The sequence below is a fragment of the Tauraco erythrolophus genome, chromosome 8 (assembly GCF_009769465.1).
Source record: "Tauraco erythrolophus isolate bTauEry1 chromosome 8, bTauEry1.pri, whole genome shotgun sequence".
Taxonomy (NCBI): Eukaryota; Metazoa; Chordata; class Aves; order Musophagiformes; family Musophagidae; genus Tauraco; species Tauraco erythrolophus.
The window spans coordinates 6,586,825-6,605,276 of record NC_141472.1 but is presented as its reverse complement, the minus strand read 5'-3'; the positions used below and the strand labels follow the sequence as shown (position 1 = coordinate 6,605,276).

The window sequence follows — 18,452 nt, the reverse complement described above, 5'->3', positions numbered from 1 at the left end:
CAACTCAACTTGCAAGCTGAGGATCGGCAGAAGGAAACCAAGAATGGTAAGGTGGGTCTTCACAGGAGATCCAGCCAGCAGAGAGCAACCCCAGACCCCTGGGGCCAGCAAACATGGCCCATTGGGAAGGGCTGGAGGAACCAAGGCTCTGCAGGAAGGGGAGGGTCAGGGGAAGACAGGGCAACAGTCTTGACTGAGGGGCTTAAACTGCAGCGAAGAAGGTCCAGATCAGGTACTGGAAAAAGGCTTCCCCACAGCCATGTGCTGTTGGTGACAATGTCATTCTGCCAGTCATCATTGTTTAAATCTTACAAACAATTGTATGTTTGCAACTAAAGCTCATCTCTGTTGGTCAACTGCCCTTAAAACCTTGACACTAAGCCGTGCCCAGGGTCAGTCATGCTTCAGAGATGCACCCAATTTAGCCTTTTTTGCCCTAGTCGGAGGCTAAGGAACAGGAGCCAGGAGACACCACCTCACACTGGGAGATGCCTCCACAGACGCCCCAGGGATGCTCTGCCGAGACCATGAGCCAGCTCTGAAGGACTCACATCTTGCCCAAAGGATGCCAGCACAGCCAATGTTGGAAATGCACACCTCCAGAGGTCCAGGGGTGAGACAACCAGGTAGAAGGTCCCCTATGTGCCAGTTTTTACGTGCCATTTTTCAGGGGAAGGCCAAAGGACACACACGAAAAAGGATGTTCATGGCCATAGGTCCATGTCTGCTGCTCATAAAGGAGGAGAGACCATGGGGAACTGTGTGGACCTCAGGGGACAAGTGGCTTGTCCTCCAGCAGCCTGGAAATGAGAGGGCACAGCTCTGCAAAGAGCTCCAGGCACACTCCTGGCACTCCTTTAACTGGGGGTGCAGCTGAGAGGAAAGCTGGGGTCCTGGGAAAGCAGAAAGCAATGGGCATGTTTATCCCATTGCTGTGCCAGAGACTGCACAGCCTTAACCATAACCTCAAGGAGGTAACTCAATCCTCACCTAAAAGGGCTGAATGGACTTAACCAGCACAAGACTTTTGCCTGTCCTGTTTCTACACTGCTGCTGCATGGATGCGTGCGTGGCCGCACCGCCTGCAGAGCAAGCACCAAAGCCCCACCACCACTGTGTTTCTTGATCCACCCACCAGGGACGTGGCCTCCTGTCTCCATATCCCTCTCTCCACCTTGGTCCATCACACTGCATGCCCTTGCAGGCATCCTGGAGAGCTGGGGTCGAGGGGCATCTGCTTCCAGTGCGTCCTCCAGAACAGCTGATGAAGCAACCAGGAGCATCTTCCCACAGCTCGGAGCAGTAGGCGTCCCACGGCCCCCCCATCCATGACCCTCTCATTCCCCTCCTCCAGAGCCTGCTGGCTGCCTCGGCTTTAATCCTACAGGCAGCATCATCCCAATAATTTCCCTCCGTTTTCAATCTACTGATCTGGGGGGCTGTCCACAAATCCCTTCATCCCGAGAGCGAAGCAATCTACTGCCTCATCTCATCCCATCTCTATTTTTCTCTCTCTAATCCCTGGAAACAGGGACAATGTGCGCAGTGCATGGGCTGCCCTGGAGGGGTCTGTTGGCACCAGTGGGCAGACAGACAGACTGACCTGGAGCATATGAGGGCAAGCACAAGCTGCCAGGCCAAGACGGGCAAGAACCATGTTATTTTGACCACGTTCAATCTCTACAAAAAAAACCCAACTGATTTAGTTGCTGATTTATTTTAAAAAAAGAAAAAAAAAAAGTAGATGGCAGCCCAATGTCAGGCTGTGCAGGATGAAAGATAAGGGGTTGGGGGCTACTCTGGTGATTGCCACCGAATTTCTCAAAGCAGCTGGGGTAGGTCCTAGCCTCTTCTGGTCCAGAGATGGGGGAACAGGCAGGTCTTCGCAGGTCTTCCCTTTCCCTGCCTCTAGACTGGGGACATCAGGAACAGACTGGGTACACCATCATTCTGCTGGTCCCCTCTACACTTAGGAAAATGTGTGGGGATCAAGTGAGACTGACAGTGGAGCCGCAACCAGCCTGGCCACATAAATCCCAGCTCCTCCAGGCTCAGGGACAGATCCAGTGCTCTGCCTGTGCCATTTATCCACAAGCCTAAAACTGTGACTTTCACCACAGCCAGATATGCTCTTTGGGAATGGGAGACATGGGAAGGGAGACCCTCAAGGTCTCTCCCTGTCCTGGAGAAGCAACCCAGCATCGCTCAGTCAGAACCAAGCGGATTGGTCAGGATGCAGCAAGAACCCCGTCCTTCCTTTTTCAAGCATCCATTTTCACAGAGCTGGAGAAGGCAGGGGATGAGTCCACGCTCCATGGGCACCGCGAGGCCATGTCCTGCCTGACGCTGCCCCCAGCTGAAAGCACCGCGAGGAAGGAGGATGCAGGGGTGGCATGTGACAAAGCTGGCCGGCAGCCGTGCCGCTGGTGGAGCCAGGCTGCACGGCCCCCGTCCCGCGCTTGTTGGTGGTGGCTCTCCCCGGGTTCGGCCAGTGAGGAGGAGGACGGGGGCCCTCGGCGGCTGGGGGTGGATTGCTGCCGCGCTGCACTCCGACCCTGACAGCAGGCTCCAAAACTGTCACTCCCGATCTGTTTTCACTTCAGCTAAACCTCAACCCCGATTAAAATCAAGGAGAGCTGCATTCTCCTCTCTCCTTCTCCCCATGGTAGGTCCTCTGTAACCTCAGGTCTAAACACTAAGCAAAACGCACCAGCAAGGGAATCCATGAATTTGCTTGGCTGGGAATTGGGGCTTCTGGGGAAGGAGCCATGACCACCCCTGTCCCCAAACCTGTCCCTGGCTGCAAGGGTATGGCTGCTGCAGCAGTCCCCATCCCGGCGCGGCTGCGGGTCTCTGCCGAAATCCAGGGTGAGATGTGCCACCAACACCCTGACCTGCCTCTGTCACAGGTGGTACCGCAGCAGCTCCAGCCGATGGTGCATCTGTGGGGTGGAGGAGGTCTGGAGTCGGTGGGGTGCCCTGTGCTGGCACCCACTGCCCTCTACATTTATCAAAGCCTGAATAAAATACAGAAACTAAACCAGATGTGTGTGTCTGTGTCTACACTATTCGCAGCACCAGGACCAGTGAGAAGCTGAAAGAAACTCGCCGTATGGATGCGACAGCCATCGGGGTAGCGTTTAAATTCACTCTCCGTTTCAGCTGGCCAAAAAGCAGCTGCAGAGGCCTGGCAAACTCAAGGCATGCGGGCTGCCCCCCATCCTTGCGCAGCAGGAACGGGGGGTCCATGCCAGACGTGCCACCCCACACAGCATGTCCTGGGGCCGGGAAAGCATCCTCCGCTTTGCCAAAAACAGACCCATCGCTTCGCTACAGATCGGAGCCAGGGCTCCAGGTGCTCTGTAGCCAGCCGGATCGGGCTCATCCTGGTGCACTGGGCATGAGCCCCCCTGCCACAGGGAGCCACGCTGACCCGCAGCCTGCCACCAGCAAGGTGCCCGCTCCCCTTGCCACACAGCAAACACTCGTTCCCCAAGTGACCATGCCACTTGCAACGCCCGAGAAAAGCAGTCCTGGGACCACCGAACCACAGAGGGGAAAAGCATCGTCGGCAGCTATCCCAAAGAGCATCCCACAAGGCGGCCAGCGTCTCCCCGTGCAGGCACCCAGGACCCCTCCACTTCCACCTCAAATCAGCGCTGGCCACCACGGAGGTGGTTTGCTGGGTCCGCTCTGCACAACCCGTGCCACCGACCCTGACAGCACTCGTATTTTCTGATCCCAGGCACTAAAACCCCACAGCTTCTCTAATGCATTTTGAAGGCAGAATTTGCACCTCTTGCAAAATGAACATTAAAATAGCGTTGAAACCACTTAAAGAGATTTACTTTTTCCCCTCATCAGTAGTCTTTTTTGCCCCACTCCAAAATGATTGGTTTTCTTCAGAAAGAATTGTCCTCTTAATTCAGCAAGATTAAAAGAACATTTTTTACAGTTATTTCTCAGGAAGAAGGGATTTCAATTTTGCTTTTATATCTGAGAATACCAAATATGTTTATACAAATTAATCCATAAAAGAGGAGGAAAGTCTGAGATTAAGAGCTTCAGAAATATTACTGAATTATTCTGGAATTCTGTATTAAAAGCAAAACCACAGATATTAGGAAAAACTGCCGTTTTTCAGGGTTTGTTTTCTGTATCAAAATGCAGGCTAGCATCTGTCTTTGCATCTGTCAAAACAAAGGTCAATCATTTTATGGAAACTTAAACACAATGCCCTTGATCCACTGTTTCTGGTTTATTTTTAAGCCAGACGTGACTTCCGACTAATAAAATAAGATTTTCTAATATGGTTCACATTAAAATTACATTATCCCATAAAACTCAGATTACAAGAAAAATACATCCGGGAACATTTTCCCTTCATAATAAGGAGATAATATTTTGTGATTGATTTCAACAGCATTTAAGTCCTCTACAACCTTTTCGACTAATATTTCACTTTTCTGCTTATAAAGCAATGGTGTAACCAAAGAAAATGCAACAGAAACACGACAGTATCAGAAAGAATTTACCCTGATTAAAATGGTTATCTGAAGGAAAACCGAAAAGAAAACAAAGCGAGCCTCATAAGAAAAGGTATTCCTCTTTCCAAATCAAATTTCCTCGGCATAAGGAAAAGAATTAATGGAAAAGAACCAAAAGGTAAAAATTAAATCAAATAGGGTTGGGGGTTTTACTGTGTTGCCAGACTAAGACATGATTAACATCTATGTTATCTTAGTATCAATTTCTTTAAGACAATTTGATTTGTGCTATTCCCACTCTGAGCGCATACATAAACAACAAAACGTCCAAAGCCTGCGCTGACCACACAAATCAGGAATGGCTGAATATTCTGGTTAACGCAGAGACGGATGCCCCCCTACCCATGGATACGGTCTTTGGCACTAGCCGCAAAAGACACGTAAACCTGAATTTTATCAAAATAAACCAAACACCATGACAGAGACCAACAATTTTGCAAAAGATTTCTGCAAAAATATTTTGCAAAACAATCTGCAAAAATATTTTTGCAAATATTTTATAGGAGAGCCTTGAGGAGCAGCTGTTAACTGAAGCTAACTCCCTTGCTCGCGCACCTATTTCTCTCATAATCCCACCTCCCTCCAACACAGACTTAAATTTCCTCCACAAGAGATTCACTTAAAACAGCTCTTAAGTGTTCAAAGCTCTTTTAACCCATCCTGGAGCCCCAGACCTGACTCATTTCGTGATTCTTCCCTGATTTTCATCCATAGGAGAAGTTGCGCGCAGCAGGTGGTCTTCCACCAACACAACCTTTTAAATCTTCTTACCTTCCCCAAAGAGCCGCTTTAGTGCCGATTTGGTGTGAGGGGGGTCCGGACAGATGGTCAGTCTTTTCACGTTTGGAAAGGATGAAAAATGCTACGGGGGAAAAAAATCCCAGTGATTTTTTTCGCTGTACGGCGCAGAAGGCTCCAAACCTCATTGGCCGTGGGAGAGCCACCACGTGGCACGGGATGAAGAGCATGTGACCCATTTTCTCCCAAATCCCTCGGTTTGCTGCAAAGGGGGATGCACCCACTGCTGATGTTCTTGTCATTTCAGTGGGCTTTGATTTTTTTTATTTTTTTATTTTTTTAAAGGCCACTGAGCAAATCGGGTTGCCTTGAGGCGATGAGGGTGAACCAGCCGACGCTTTCAACAATGAAGGAGAAAGGAGCTCGGATACGAGACGAGCACCAGGGTGCTGCCCGTGTGCATGGGGAAATTTGGAGATGCTTTACCAGGATACTGGCAGAGCGGTGCTTGCCCACCCACCCTGGGGACCGAGCTTCTGAGAGGGAGAGGAGGGCATACAGCAACACAAATTTGGCTGCTGGTGATGGGCTGTGCTAAACCCTTCCATCTCAGAGGCAGGCAGCTCTGGAGGGAAGGACCAGGCTGAAGCCCAGGCTGCAGACCTCAGAGCTCAGCTGGCTCCCTGAGCCTCGGAGGAAGGGAACGTGTTACAACTGCTCCATCGCTAAAAAAAGATTATCTCATGCTTCCGCACTGCTCCTGACCCACCCCGGGCTGATCCCATCCTCCACTGCCCTCCTGGCTAATGCACAGTGGTTGCACCAACGCACTGCTCCAAGAGATGACAAGTCTGAGGAGGATAGAGGAGGCAGAGGATCTGCTGAAACAGCTTTCTTGGAAGAAGGACCAAGCACAGCAGAGGGAGCGTGGCAGACTCTGGGTGGGCATCTCCTGCTCCCACCACTGCACGGCCACACCAGGCTCAAAGGGCATTTCAAAGTGTCTCCCTACAGACACTTGCCAAACCTACAAGGCAGCACAACTCTGGGGATGCTCTGCCCCAGAAGGGTCTCCAAGGATCCACAGCTCCCAGCATCTGACTTTTCTGACTTTGACTGATGCTGGGGGTCCCCCCTTGCCCCAGGCCTGTATTGCCCAGGGGATGGCAGCTCTGAGCCACCACATCACAGCCAGCCATGGTCCACAGGCCAAGCAGTTCCTGGCCTTCCCTCGATAAACACAGGTACCAGCCCATTGGAGTCAGGACACTCAGTCTGGGGAGGTGAAAAGGCATTTTTGGAGCCCAAGACAACCTCTTGTTTTTTGCATCAAAACTCAAGCCCATAGGTCACAGCAGTCAGAAACTGCATTTTTTCTGGCAGTCTGAGTCTCCACCTGGCAAATCCCTCGCCTGTGCCATCTTCTTGTGCCAGCGATATGCCTGTTCATCACACCTGCCAATGGAAAGCCCCAAGGGAATCTACCTCTGGCATCTGCCCTTGAATTTCAGTAATGTTACTTCTGCAAAGCAGCTGTCCCCAGTCATCCCATCATCCAAAGGCTTGAGCCCTTCTTATCTAAGGGTTCCTCAAAGAACCCGCTGAGCTCAGGCTTTGGTGAGAAAGTGCAGCTCTGGTGACCTCCATGCCTTCTTGGCACCACCACACATCCTGACTCGGCACTCAATTCAGATGCCGGTTCTCCATCATGGCTGTTCCCAGGCACACGGCTCCGCATGGGAACAGAAGGTGTCAGGAGTACAGCCCCTGTTTCCAGGTCCTTCCCAAGGCCAGACTGCCTCACCACGCTGCTGTTACAGACAGAAGTAGAGCCATAAAATGCTCCAAACGCTGTGGAGAAGTGCAGGGTTTCACCTGAGATCCTCTCTGGATGGGAGGGTCACACTTCCCCAGCCACCAGCCAGACGATGGGGCGTTTTATTCCAACAAATACAAGCCAAGGGAGAAACTTGCCACACTCAGGTGCGAACTACAGACACAGCCAAAAGTGCTCAGCTCACTGCTTTCCTTTTCTGCATTTTGCTATGGCCAATGTGCACAGGGAAAGAAGAAACCCCTCCGCCTTCCAGCCCTGCAGCTCCCCATTCACTGCCCCTCATCCTTCCCCAGTGATGCCCAGCTAAATCTGGCTCCCGAGTAATCTTCCGAATAATTATATAATAGAGAGGCAGGCGGAGAAATAATTTTAGGCCACTCTATCGATAGAAAGCAAGCTGGATTAAAAGATCAGAACAAAAAATACTTAGATTAAAATGGTTTGTTATTTTCGGCTGCGGAAAATCTGTGGCTAAAGCACAGAAGATGTGGAGGGAAAGCGCATCATCTTTCTTTCCCCAAAAAAGAGCTTTCTACATACTAGTCAAGGCAAGTTCTAGGTATGCAACCTACCCTCAGGTTTCCCAACGGCTCAGAGAAATACAATTTACCAGTTCGTATGGCATTTTATCTAAAGACTTAAGAGCAGTGCGGAGATGTTTCAAGTTACATTCTGCTCTGCGAGCCGAGTTCGAATGAAACGACATCAACGCAGCGCTGCTTGTTAAGACCTCAGACCCCTTGGGTCAGGAAAATCAGCATGTGGCTCAGCAGACAACTTCATTACCGATGAGAAATGTGCCTCCTGGCACGCAGCATGGGTTTTTTATCGGTACCAACACCTTTGCCTATAGCATGTGCCTCCCCACACCCCTGAGCTGATGGCAAGCAGACGCCAGGCTTAACCAGTGGCGGAGAGGTGGCCACGGCTGGGAGAAGCCTATCAGACAGCGGGACAGTTCTCTGCAGGCACCTATATGCCATCCCCCTGCCCCCCAGCAAGGTCGGTGGCATGGGGTGCCACGCCGGGCCCCGCACTGACTGATGGCTTTGGAAAGGCGTGAAGGGGAGGCAGGAAAAAAAACAGTGAGAAAGGGACCGGACACTGGGGGCCGAGCTCTCCGCAGGGCACGGTGCTCATCAGCCGCATCCCGGATCGATGTCATTAGCTTTGCTCATTCACCTTCAAGTTCAGATTAAGCAGAAGGGTCAAACTGGGAAATCGTTTGCCGCTGGCAGGCATGTCCCCACCACCACCCTGTAGCTTCATGTCACACTGTGGCCAGCTTTTCCCCTTGCCAGCATGGACACTTCCCACTCGAGCACCTTGCTCACCCCACAGCATCTCCAGCCCCCAGCATCAGCAGTGACCGCTCGTCGCATTGCCTGGATGTGAGACGGAGCAGCAGCAGTTTCCCAGTGTCAAGTGGTCTCCAAAAACGGAGTCCTCTTCCAGGTATCCATTGCACCTGTAGTTTTTCTATAAAATAGTCATGGTACTACACGCACAGGATCCACCCTGAGTTCAAAGGATGAAATCCCATGGGGCAGAAGGTCCAAGACACAGCCTTGAAGAGGGCTTAGCATTTAAAACAAAAACCACACCTTGCTTTGCATTTTGAGACAGAAGCTGCTGGCTTGCACAGAGCCGGGCACCAGCCTCCTCTCCTGCCTGCTGATGTGGGAGAGGAGCCAAGGCACAGGGCTGGGAGAACGGATGGCATGTTGGACAGGGAGCATGGGAATGCAGAAAAATGAGGTTGGAAACCTTCCTGGAGGGAGGTGGGAGCTGTGGGATGTCATGAGGTTCATCTAAATGATGCTTTAATAAGAACTTATTGCAGAAAAGTGTCTTCACTAAAGCCAGAGAATAGAACACACTTGCTGAACAGACTGGGGTTATGAGCACTTGAGAGATGAGAGTTTGGGGACTTGGTCCCAGGCTGGACACTCAGTTCCTCCAGCAAGGGCATGTCCCAGTTTTCCCAGGGTCAGCTATGGGGAGCCCTTCCCCATTACCGGCTGTGCTCAGGGGGATGCCAGCAGGTGAGGAAGAGGCAGAACCCTCCCAGGATGCACTCTCAAGTGCATCCTTTCTTCAGCTCCTGCCCTCCAAGTCACCAGCAGGAAAGCCAAAGCCACCCTCTGCCCTTCCAAAAACCCTCTACAGATGGACGTGTTCGTAAGAGGCCAACCATAGCACACAGGAGCCGGAGACGGTGATGGCAGAGACCTCAGACGAGGCACGCTCAAGGCCAGGCAAAACTGGTAACCACCATGACACCAGTGATCTTGGACAAGCAGGTTTTTGGGCAAGTTCTACCCTTGCTGCCCCTTATTGGGTCACCGGTAGCTCCTCTGAGAAACTCTCCATCCCCTTATCCAAAACGCACCATCTTGTTGCAGGTACAGGGTGTGGCTCTAGCTGGTCTCTCCCGTGGTTTTGAGTGAAGAGAAGAGGGTTTAAAAGGAAAGGGAGAGAAGAGAGGTGGGTTTATCGGACACTTAGAATCATAGAATCATAGAATGGTTAGAGCTGGAAGGGACATCAAAGATCACCTAGTTCCAACCCCCCTGCCATGGGCAGGGACATCTTCCACTACACCAGGTTGCCCAAAGCCTCATCCAACCTGGCCTTGAACACTTCCATGGATAGGGCATCTACAACTTCTCTGGGCAACCTGTTCCAGTGCCTCACCACCCTCTGAGTGAAAAATCACTTCAACATTTCTGGTTTATGGAGCTGTCTTCTCACTCGGAGACGTATGTCCTCCTCTTTGCTAATGGAAAATGTTGCCCCACCATCCATTTGCAATAGTCAATGGCTGGGACAGCACGATGGCCCCAGGCCAAAGCAGATCTATTTTAGTAACAAAAGCAGAGTGGCTGATGAAAATGACTCTGTCAATGCACTTCCCAGCTTAGCTCTTTAGCTGGTTTTAATGGACCCCTGTGACCAACGTGGTGGAAAGCGGGCAGCTGAGCGCAACGGGAGCAGAGGCAGCAGGATGGGAGACCCGCATGGATGCTGGACCGACCAGTCCCTTCACAGAGAGAGGTCCCAGCAGCAAAACACACCTCCCATAGAAGCCCTGTTAGCAGAACTGCACCGAGCAGGGAGCAAAACTCCCTTCCATTTTTCATCCACGCTGAGCCAGGTCCCTGCGGTGCAGCAGTACCTCCCTGTGCAGAGCCCAACCACGTCCTCCCTGGAGGCATTTTACAGCCTAAGGGAGACCACAGCACAGCTGCAAAGACCCCCCCCCGGATTTGGAAAGGGACTGAGCTCGCCTTACCTTACCCTGCAGGCTGGCCTCGAGCTCCAGAGCGATTCCTCAGAGGGTCCGGCTGCACCAGAAAAGGGCATGCTGAGCACAGGGTGGAAACCAGGGGTCTGCGACACGAACCTGTAGGCGAGGACACAGCAGAGGTTAGGCATAGCGTGGAAGAAGGACACCTGATGGCTGCTTACCACCCGGGAAAAGCGAATTTCAGAGAGAAATAGAACATGGTTTGGGTTGGGGGACACAAATCAATGAGGAGCGTCACCTTTGGGTTGTTTACAGGGCAGGCAGCAAAGCCCTGTCTATACTTTTCTCTATATTCAGAGTAGGTTTGGGCAGATCCTGCCCCAGCATCCATCAACCAAAGGAAGTCATCCCAAGAACCAGGCTGTGGAGGTGGAGGTCCCCGGGACACAATCCCAGCAAGACCCCTCAGATGACCACCACCCATCAGTCCAGCTGTGGGAACGGCCCCCAACTGGGGGAGCACGAGCCTGGGGTCTCCTTCATCCAGATTTCAAATCGCAATGGAAATAATGCAGCACGTTTCAGTGACATGGGCGCCGGGTTATTTTTATTGCTTTATTTTTGCTGCTGCTCCCAATAAGTTAACTGGGGCATGCATTACCCGTCAATAAAATCAATCGAGCAGCCTGAGCACTTAATAAGCAGAGTGCCAGAGGGCAGAAAAACCTCTCCACTGCCCAAAATATTCTTGGGGCAGCGAGATGGACGAGCTGCAGGTCTCACTGGTCACTTGGACTCGGTGCTGCTCTTGATGTGTCAGGGCAGCTTGTGTGTCATAAGGGGAAACCTTCCTCTTCCTGGTGACTCAGCAGCCACCACGCTGATCCCTGGCGACCCAGGCGTGAGAGGCTGATGCTGCTGCCATGGGAAGGAGCTTGTCAGTGGGAAGAGAGCCCATGGGACCCCCGAGGTCAATCTTTGGTCCCGCCTGCTGCTCACAGCAGCATCAGCACTAAGATCAGACCAGGTTGTCCAGGGCTTTATCCCTTTAGGGCTTGAAAACCTCCCAGGATGGAAACCATACAGCTTCTCGCAGTGACCAACTGTCCTCAGAATCAGTATTTTTTCCCTACCATGCATTGAATGTCTCTCTGAACAGCAGCCATATCCTCCAAGCTAGCGACTGCATCCCCAGCTGGCATCACCGGCAAACAGGACAGGTCCCAAACAAATTTCCAAAAATAATTGGAAAGGATGGAAAATCCAAACTGTGACTCACTGTTGGAGGAGCAGCAGGGGCAGGTCAGGGATCCCGTGGGGCAGAGGGCTGGGGGTCAGCAGCAGAGGCAGCAGGGAAGGACCTGGAAGACAGCATGACATCTCAGCACCCTGGGGTGCCCAGCCAGCCCGGCCCCTCCGGAACCCACAAAAGCATCCTCCTAGCACTGTCACCGTGGCCATGGGCAACCAGGGGACAGGGAAGCACATGGGTAAAACAGCCCTGAGCAGAGGAATCCTTGGTACTTTTTTGTGCTGATTAGCACAAACCTCTGGTCACAGATTCCAGTATTGAGAAAAAGAAGGAAAAATCCCAACCACGGTACCAGCTTCATCCAAATACGTGCAAACAAGGAGGCTCAGACAAAGGCTAGGGATGCTGGAAGGACAAGGGGTTGCAAGGAAACCCTCGTCCTGCTCCCTAGCACCAGTGCAGACGCAATCCTCTCCATCCCAGCCCCATGGGCACATCCTGCATCCCTGCTGCCCACGCAGGCTCAGAGCAGTGACCCACAGCAACAGCCTGCAAAGTCACGAGGAAAGAAACTTTTATTTAGTCTTTCAGGTCAGAGGTTTGATTTTATCCCAAGATAAGGCTTAGCATTCAGGAAATGCGTCATTAAAGAATTTGTCAGCAGTTTTCTTAATCAAACATCGGTCCGTCTCCCAGCAGCTCTGCTTCTTGTTATGTTAAAGCCTTTCTGCCCTTACACTAACATGCTGCAAGGTTAAGTTCTCAACCACAGCCCCATGGTCTTGCACTGTGCACCATGTGCACACCCACGCACAGAAACTCTGGCTTCCAGTACAGCTTTTTCCTCTAAAGGTTTGGTGCAAATAAAATGGTAAGCTAGGCTCAAAATCTGCTATTTCTATGTCTTGCAGCCCCCCGAGATACACAGGAGCAGGTCAGTCGAACTGCACACATGTCTAGCCATCGAACTCGTGTTCTCTGAGATTGAGGTGCAGGTCACCTCCAGGTATGGACATACCTGTGCATCCCAGAGGACTGGTGCCATGCTGGGGGCAAACCTCCGTTCTAACACAAGTAGGAGTGCACCTCAAGTAATCCAAAAGCTGCCTCCAAGCAGAAATCTCAGCACTGCAAAGCACGTCTTGACCACGGCTGCTTCAAGCACCCCTCAACACCTCCTGCAGGGCTGCTTCCAGAGGACCTCTGCCAGGTGCAGCCGTCCAGAGGCATCACCATGGCCCAAGAGGCACTGGCTGTGGCAGCTGCCTGTGCCCCCACATCACACAACAGCAGTATCTTGCTCAGCAGTGACAAACGCAAGGCCGTCAGGAGTTGTTTTAAAAGGCAAGCATCACAAGCTGATGGATAAGCAATGTTTCGGTGTGCTGGTAGACTACTGTCCTTGCCATCATCTCCCAAATCCTCTCTCCAGCACAGCTAAAGCCCCTGCACTTTGTGTCTGCTCTGGCAGTACAAGCAGAGGAGTCAATTAATTTTTTCCCTGGTTGTTTCTCTCCAGTAAAACATGCATTGGTGCCATAAGAAAGACACCAGCAAGCTTATCACGCCAAAAGCTTTCTGTCTCCTGACCCATGGCAGTGGAGAGCACAGCTCCATCACTGCATGGCCAGCTCACTCGTGAGCTCTCATGGACTAGGTCCCACTAGCAAATTTGGTCAGCAGTGTTCATGAGGGGTCACCCAGGATGCCCAAGGAGTCACTTGTGAACAGCAGAGCGGTAGAGGTGCCCAGATCCCAGCAAAATCATACCTATTGCTCCCAGATAAAAGCACCCAAGGATGCAATTAATTCCAATGCACTGATGTGGCCAGTCCCCCAAAAACTCAGCCTTTGTAGACTATGATGTTTCAACACCCTTGACTCATCCCAGAGAGGCATCAAGCCCACCGAGAAGCAGGGACTTCATGCAGGGCAGCACTCTCCAGGGGCTCGACAGCACTCTCAGCTTGACACCATCCATTCATGCTGGGGCACTCGGCCACCTTAATCCAGCAGGCTTGAAATTTCATGGGGTTTTTTTGAGTGGGGAAGAAGGAGTCACAGGGATGTGGCGAAACGTTCTCTGAAGAAGGTTTGACCATGTGGCATCAATGGGATGCAAAGGTGAATGAACTGTATGCGGCTCCCCACGCTTGTCCAGCCTCGGAGGTGAGCTGATGGGTACCGCCACATGTGAGCTGGTCCTGTGCCCCATCCCGTGAGGCTGTGACAACTTCCCTGCTTTTGCTCAAGCTGAGCAAGCTGGTGAGTACTGCTTCTGAGGACATCTGCAGGCACCCAAAGTGACACCTAGGCATGGGAGCTGCCCCTGGCACTGCCTTGGTGATTGTCCAGAGCACCCCAGCTCACACACTGCCCTGCTGCCCAGCCCGACCCAGCAGATCACACCAGGAACCATTTTTAAGGGGATTTCAAAGCAAAATGTGCTCAGAAAAGAAGCAGATTTTCAGCAGCCTGCCCAGAGTCTCTCCAACTCTGCACCTACTCTGGGCTAGAGATGCAGAAGCAACTCCCTCAGGACTCTGGCACACTGCCCTATCCCACCATCTCAACTACTACTAGGTCCCCCGTATCTCCTACTAAATGTCACACCCCTTCAAAGGAAAACAAAGCCTACTCCACCACTCAGCCTGCCTCTCCTGCAGACCCAGCCAGCCAAGCTGGACCTCAGCTTCCCGTCACCTGCAAGTAGGTAGCTGTTTGTGCCCACAGGGCATCTCGCTTGGCCCTGTTTGGGACCATGGGGCATCTGCATGGGGCCAGCGGTCTGCAGAAATCATGGAGAGCTTGCAGATGTCCTCTTGTTTTGCTGCAACCCCCCCAGGGAAAACTCAAGCTCTTTGGGAAAACACTAAATCCCTGAGCTATAGCACGCCTTATGGATGGAATGTCAGTAAGCCAGCTCTGTCCGTGTTGTCACCCCCGAGGCTGCCGTGTTGGAGGGGACCCCGCTTCCACGCAGACGGGGTGCAGCAGCCCCCCGCGCCGCTGCGATCCGCTTTGTTCTGCCGCTCGGGGTTTTCAGCGCCGCCGCTCACCGCGCATGGGGAGAGAACGATCCTCCTCTGACCTGTGTTCCCATCATCCGCCTTGCTGGGTGTTTTACGCAGACAGAGGCAATGATTTTAATGTCCCAGTGAACAAGCTGTCGGGACGCATCATCCTCAAAGCACAGGCTTCGGCGATGGCTTCTCCTCCCAGGCACTGCCCGGGCAAGGAAAACCAATTCCAGCTCTGCGCACACACACACACACACACGCTATGTGTGTGCCACCGGTGCCCGTTATTTTCCAGCCTTTTAACAAAACATCCTTCAAAACCCCAGTCCTCAAGAGGGGGAGGTGGGGAGTCCAAGGTGGGGGGGTCCATAGGTGCCACCGTCACCGGGATGGCACGGCCAGCGGGCAGGCAGAGCAGGCAGCCCTGCGAGCAGGAACCAACGTGACGTGATGGGACCTGAGCGCTCCGAAGCCGTCAAGAGTCTGGGCAAAGATGAGCTGGGAAAAGCCATGAGCAGAGCTGACATCTACCCCCTGGGCGGGTACCTAATGAGCGGAGACATTGTCCATTTGGGGAGATGAGGTAAAGTTAAAAGATTTCCGAGCTGACACCTGGCAGCCTCCATCGGTATTCCTGCCGAAACTGCAAGGGAAGGAGAACGGAGACAGGGGGACGAAACCAGTCCCCCCCACCCAGGCCCTGCAGCTGTGAGCGGGATGGGGATGGTGTCGGCATCCCAGCGTCTCATCTCCACTGCCCGGAGCTCCCCTCTTTGTGATTTTCCGCCACCTTAGAAGAGAAAACGGTGCTTTCTGAGAGCTGCCTCACTGGGAGCATCCCGGGGGATGGTGTTCAGTGGGATCCGACATGGCCCCATGCCTGCCAAAAAGGCAGCAGCATGGGGGAAGCATGTTCCTGGGTCCAGCAGCATGCCAGACCCGCTCTCGGCCAGGATCCGGGTGTGGGCAGGCTCCCATGTCCCACGGTACCCACAGCCTGGGAGCAGGATGGCACTTGGTGAAGCCCCGGCCCCCGGCATCACCCAGCAGCCCCCCCCGCCGCTTCCACAAACCTAGTTCAGTCAGACTCTATAAATCCAGCCTCTGTAAGCCCGTTTGTCATCAGCTCTTCCCTAACTTACCTCCAGCCTCTTTGCTACCCACCACCTTGAAACAGCACCTGGCGATGACAGGAGCGATGGAGCAGGAGAGGGGAGAGTCCCGGATTGCCCCTATCACCTCCCCCTCCGGAAAACCTGGCTCTGAAAATTCTCAAGAGCCAGCAAACCTCCCCCAGTTTATCCTCAAAGCCCCGGCAGGAACATCGTGGGTCCACCTGGGAAGGCCTGCACCAAGATGCGTTCCTCCCACCCACCCTCTTGCTTTCCCAAAGGCCAAGGGCATTTTACAGGGCAATCATCTCCTTGGGACCGTCTGGGTGGAAGGGGAGGTCCTTGAGCATCCTCAAGGCTTTCTACCAGCCATGAACAGCTTCAAAAAAATGGCCGTTGCTCTGCACGGTTTTCACCAGCTCCATCGACAAACACCCTCAGGTCTAAACCACATCACAAGCAGGATTTTTACCCGCACAGCTGCGGGTTTTTTGCTCCTTTCCGACAGATACAGCCAGAAATGTCCAACCCGGAGCGCAAACCCAGGGATTGCTTCGCCCAGGACGCCCAGGAGCAGGGACAGCAGCTGGGCTCCGGCCGCTCCTCCCAGGCACCCGCTGACCTGCCGGGCTCGAGCAGATGGAACGGCCACAAATCCCCCCGTAAGCCAGTGAAGGGAACTAATCTCCTAAAGGACAAATTGGTTGGGGGGGGGGGGAAGCTCAACATTTTGCCTTTTCTTCTCTCTTCCGATAAGCGCCAGTAGCATCCAGCATGGCCGGAGGGAACCCGGCATCCCCGAGGACAGAGGAGGCAGCACCGGGGGCTTGGGTAGCCAGTAGAGAGCTGGTTTTGGGACAAGCAGACATTTCATTTAGGTCACAGCAAGCTAAGCCATACGTGCCCCACGCAGGGAGACACAGCAGCTGGTGTCTCCTTGGGGAAAACCACATCCGATGAGTTTTTAAAACTTCCAGAGTACTCCTCAGCCATGAAGGGCTGAGGTTTTGCTGCACACTAGAAGTCTTTAGTGGATTTAGGGAGCACTAGGAGCAGCCACTGGGATGAGATGGACCGTCTGCAGTGGAATCCCTGGTCCTTTCTTGCTTTCAGGGAAGGATGGAGATTAGGTCCATTGTAATGGGATAGTCTGGGTTCTCAGGATGGGATTTGCAGGGCCTGCACATGGGTCGGGGCAATCCCAAGCACAAGTGCAGGCTGGGTGGAGAACGGATCAAGAGCAGCCCTGAGGAGAACGACTTGGGGGTGCTGGTGAATGAGAAGCTCAACATGAGCCGGCAATGTGTGCTGGCAGCCCAGAAAGCCAACCGTATTCTGGGCTGCATCCAAAGCAGCGTGGGCAGCAGGTTGAGGGAGGGGATTCTGCGCCTCTACTCTGCTCTTGTGAGACCCCACCTGGAATACTGTGTTCAGCTCTGGAGTCCCCAACACAAGAAGGACATGGAACTGCTGGAGCGGGTCCAGAGGAGGCCACGAAGATGATCCGAGGGCTGGAGAACTTCTGCTACGAAGACAGGCTGAGAGAGTTGGGGTTGTTCAGCCTGGAGAAGAGAAGGCTCTGGGGTGATCTTATTGCAGCCTTCCAGTACCTGAAGGGCCTACAAGAAAGCTGGAGAGGGGCTTTTTACAAGGGTGCGTAGTGACAGGACAAGGGGCAATGGCTTTAAACTGAAAGAGGGGCGATTTAGATTAGATCTAAAGAAGAAATTTTTCACTCAGAGGGTGGTGAGGCACTGGGACAGGTTGCCCAGAGAAGCTGTGGCTGCTCCATCCCTGGAAGAGTTGAAGGCCAGGTTGGATGAGGCTTTGAGCAACTTGGTGTAGTGGAGGGTGTCCCTGACCATGGCAGGGGGGTTGGAACTGGATGATTGTCAAGGTCCCTTCCAACCCAAACGATTCTACGATTCTGTGATTTGAAGAGCCAAACATGGTGATGCTCCAAAACCAAGCTGGAGCCAAGCCCCAGCAGCAGATGCCACCATCAGCTCCCCAGGACATCACCCATGGCCAGATCCACCCCACCATTTCAGGAGCGTGTTTCTGCCGAAAAGACTCAGAGTAGAGGTCAGCCCAAAGAGACCCCAGGGTCTGAACAGCCCAGTCCTGCTCCTGGGACTGTTTGCAAGCTGCCAACACCCCCTTCAGGTTCATTTTCCTTCTGCTCCAGAGGCAACTGAGGGCAAGGAGGTCAGCAAATTCGGTGCCACCCTCCGCTGTTTTGGGGCTTTTTTTCCTTCCATTCTTTCTTTATCATTGCCTCTCCTCCCTCGCTTAAGGGCTGGCAAAACTACTCCTGAGTGCTTGCAGGGGAGAAATGTCTCACCAGATATTGTCAGCTCCTCCTGCAAAACTCTGGGGTTTTCTAGCCACGGCAGGGAGAGCTGTCGACAACAGGAACATTAGCTCTCATAAACCCTTGAAAGGAGGAGGCTGCAACCCACGGCAAGGACAGAGACCGTACAGGCTGGGATGCGTGGTATCTGGGCACGGTTTGCACCTTGGTCATCTGATGGAGGAGCATGGATGGCCAGCAGAGCCCGGTGAAGCCCTGGCTGAGGTGTTACGCCCATCAGCAGCATTGCTTCTGCCAGTCACCTGGGGAGCCAGACCCCCGGTGCAGAGCCCACATGCAAGGACACGTCCCGAGAGAGAGGGTGAGCTATCGGTGTGCCCTT

The 18,452-nt window shown here is 53.0% G+C and overlaps 1 protein-coding gene across 3 annotated transcripts in view; it reads right to left on the bottom strand.

The window, feature by feature from the left end:
• PCBP3 (poly(rC) binding protein 3) overlaps positions 1-10,491 on the bottom strand; it is a 53,500-nt gene extending 43,009 nt beyond the window's left edge. For 2 of the 3 annotated variants that reach the window (XM_086615298.1, XM_086615299.1), the window contains exon 1: positions 10,423-10,488. In XM_086615298.1, the coding sequence (XP_086471424.1) occupies positions 10,423-10,488 (66 nt within the window). Of the gene's footprint in view, positions 1-10,422 lie in introns of all 3 variants that reach the window. The other variant, XM_086615308.1, reaches the window with a different exon arrangement.
• Between the last annotated feature and the right edge of the window lie 7,961 nt (positions 10,492-18,452).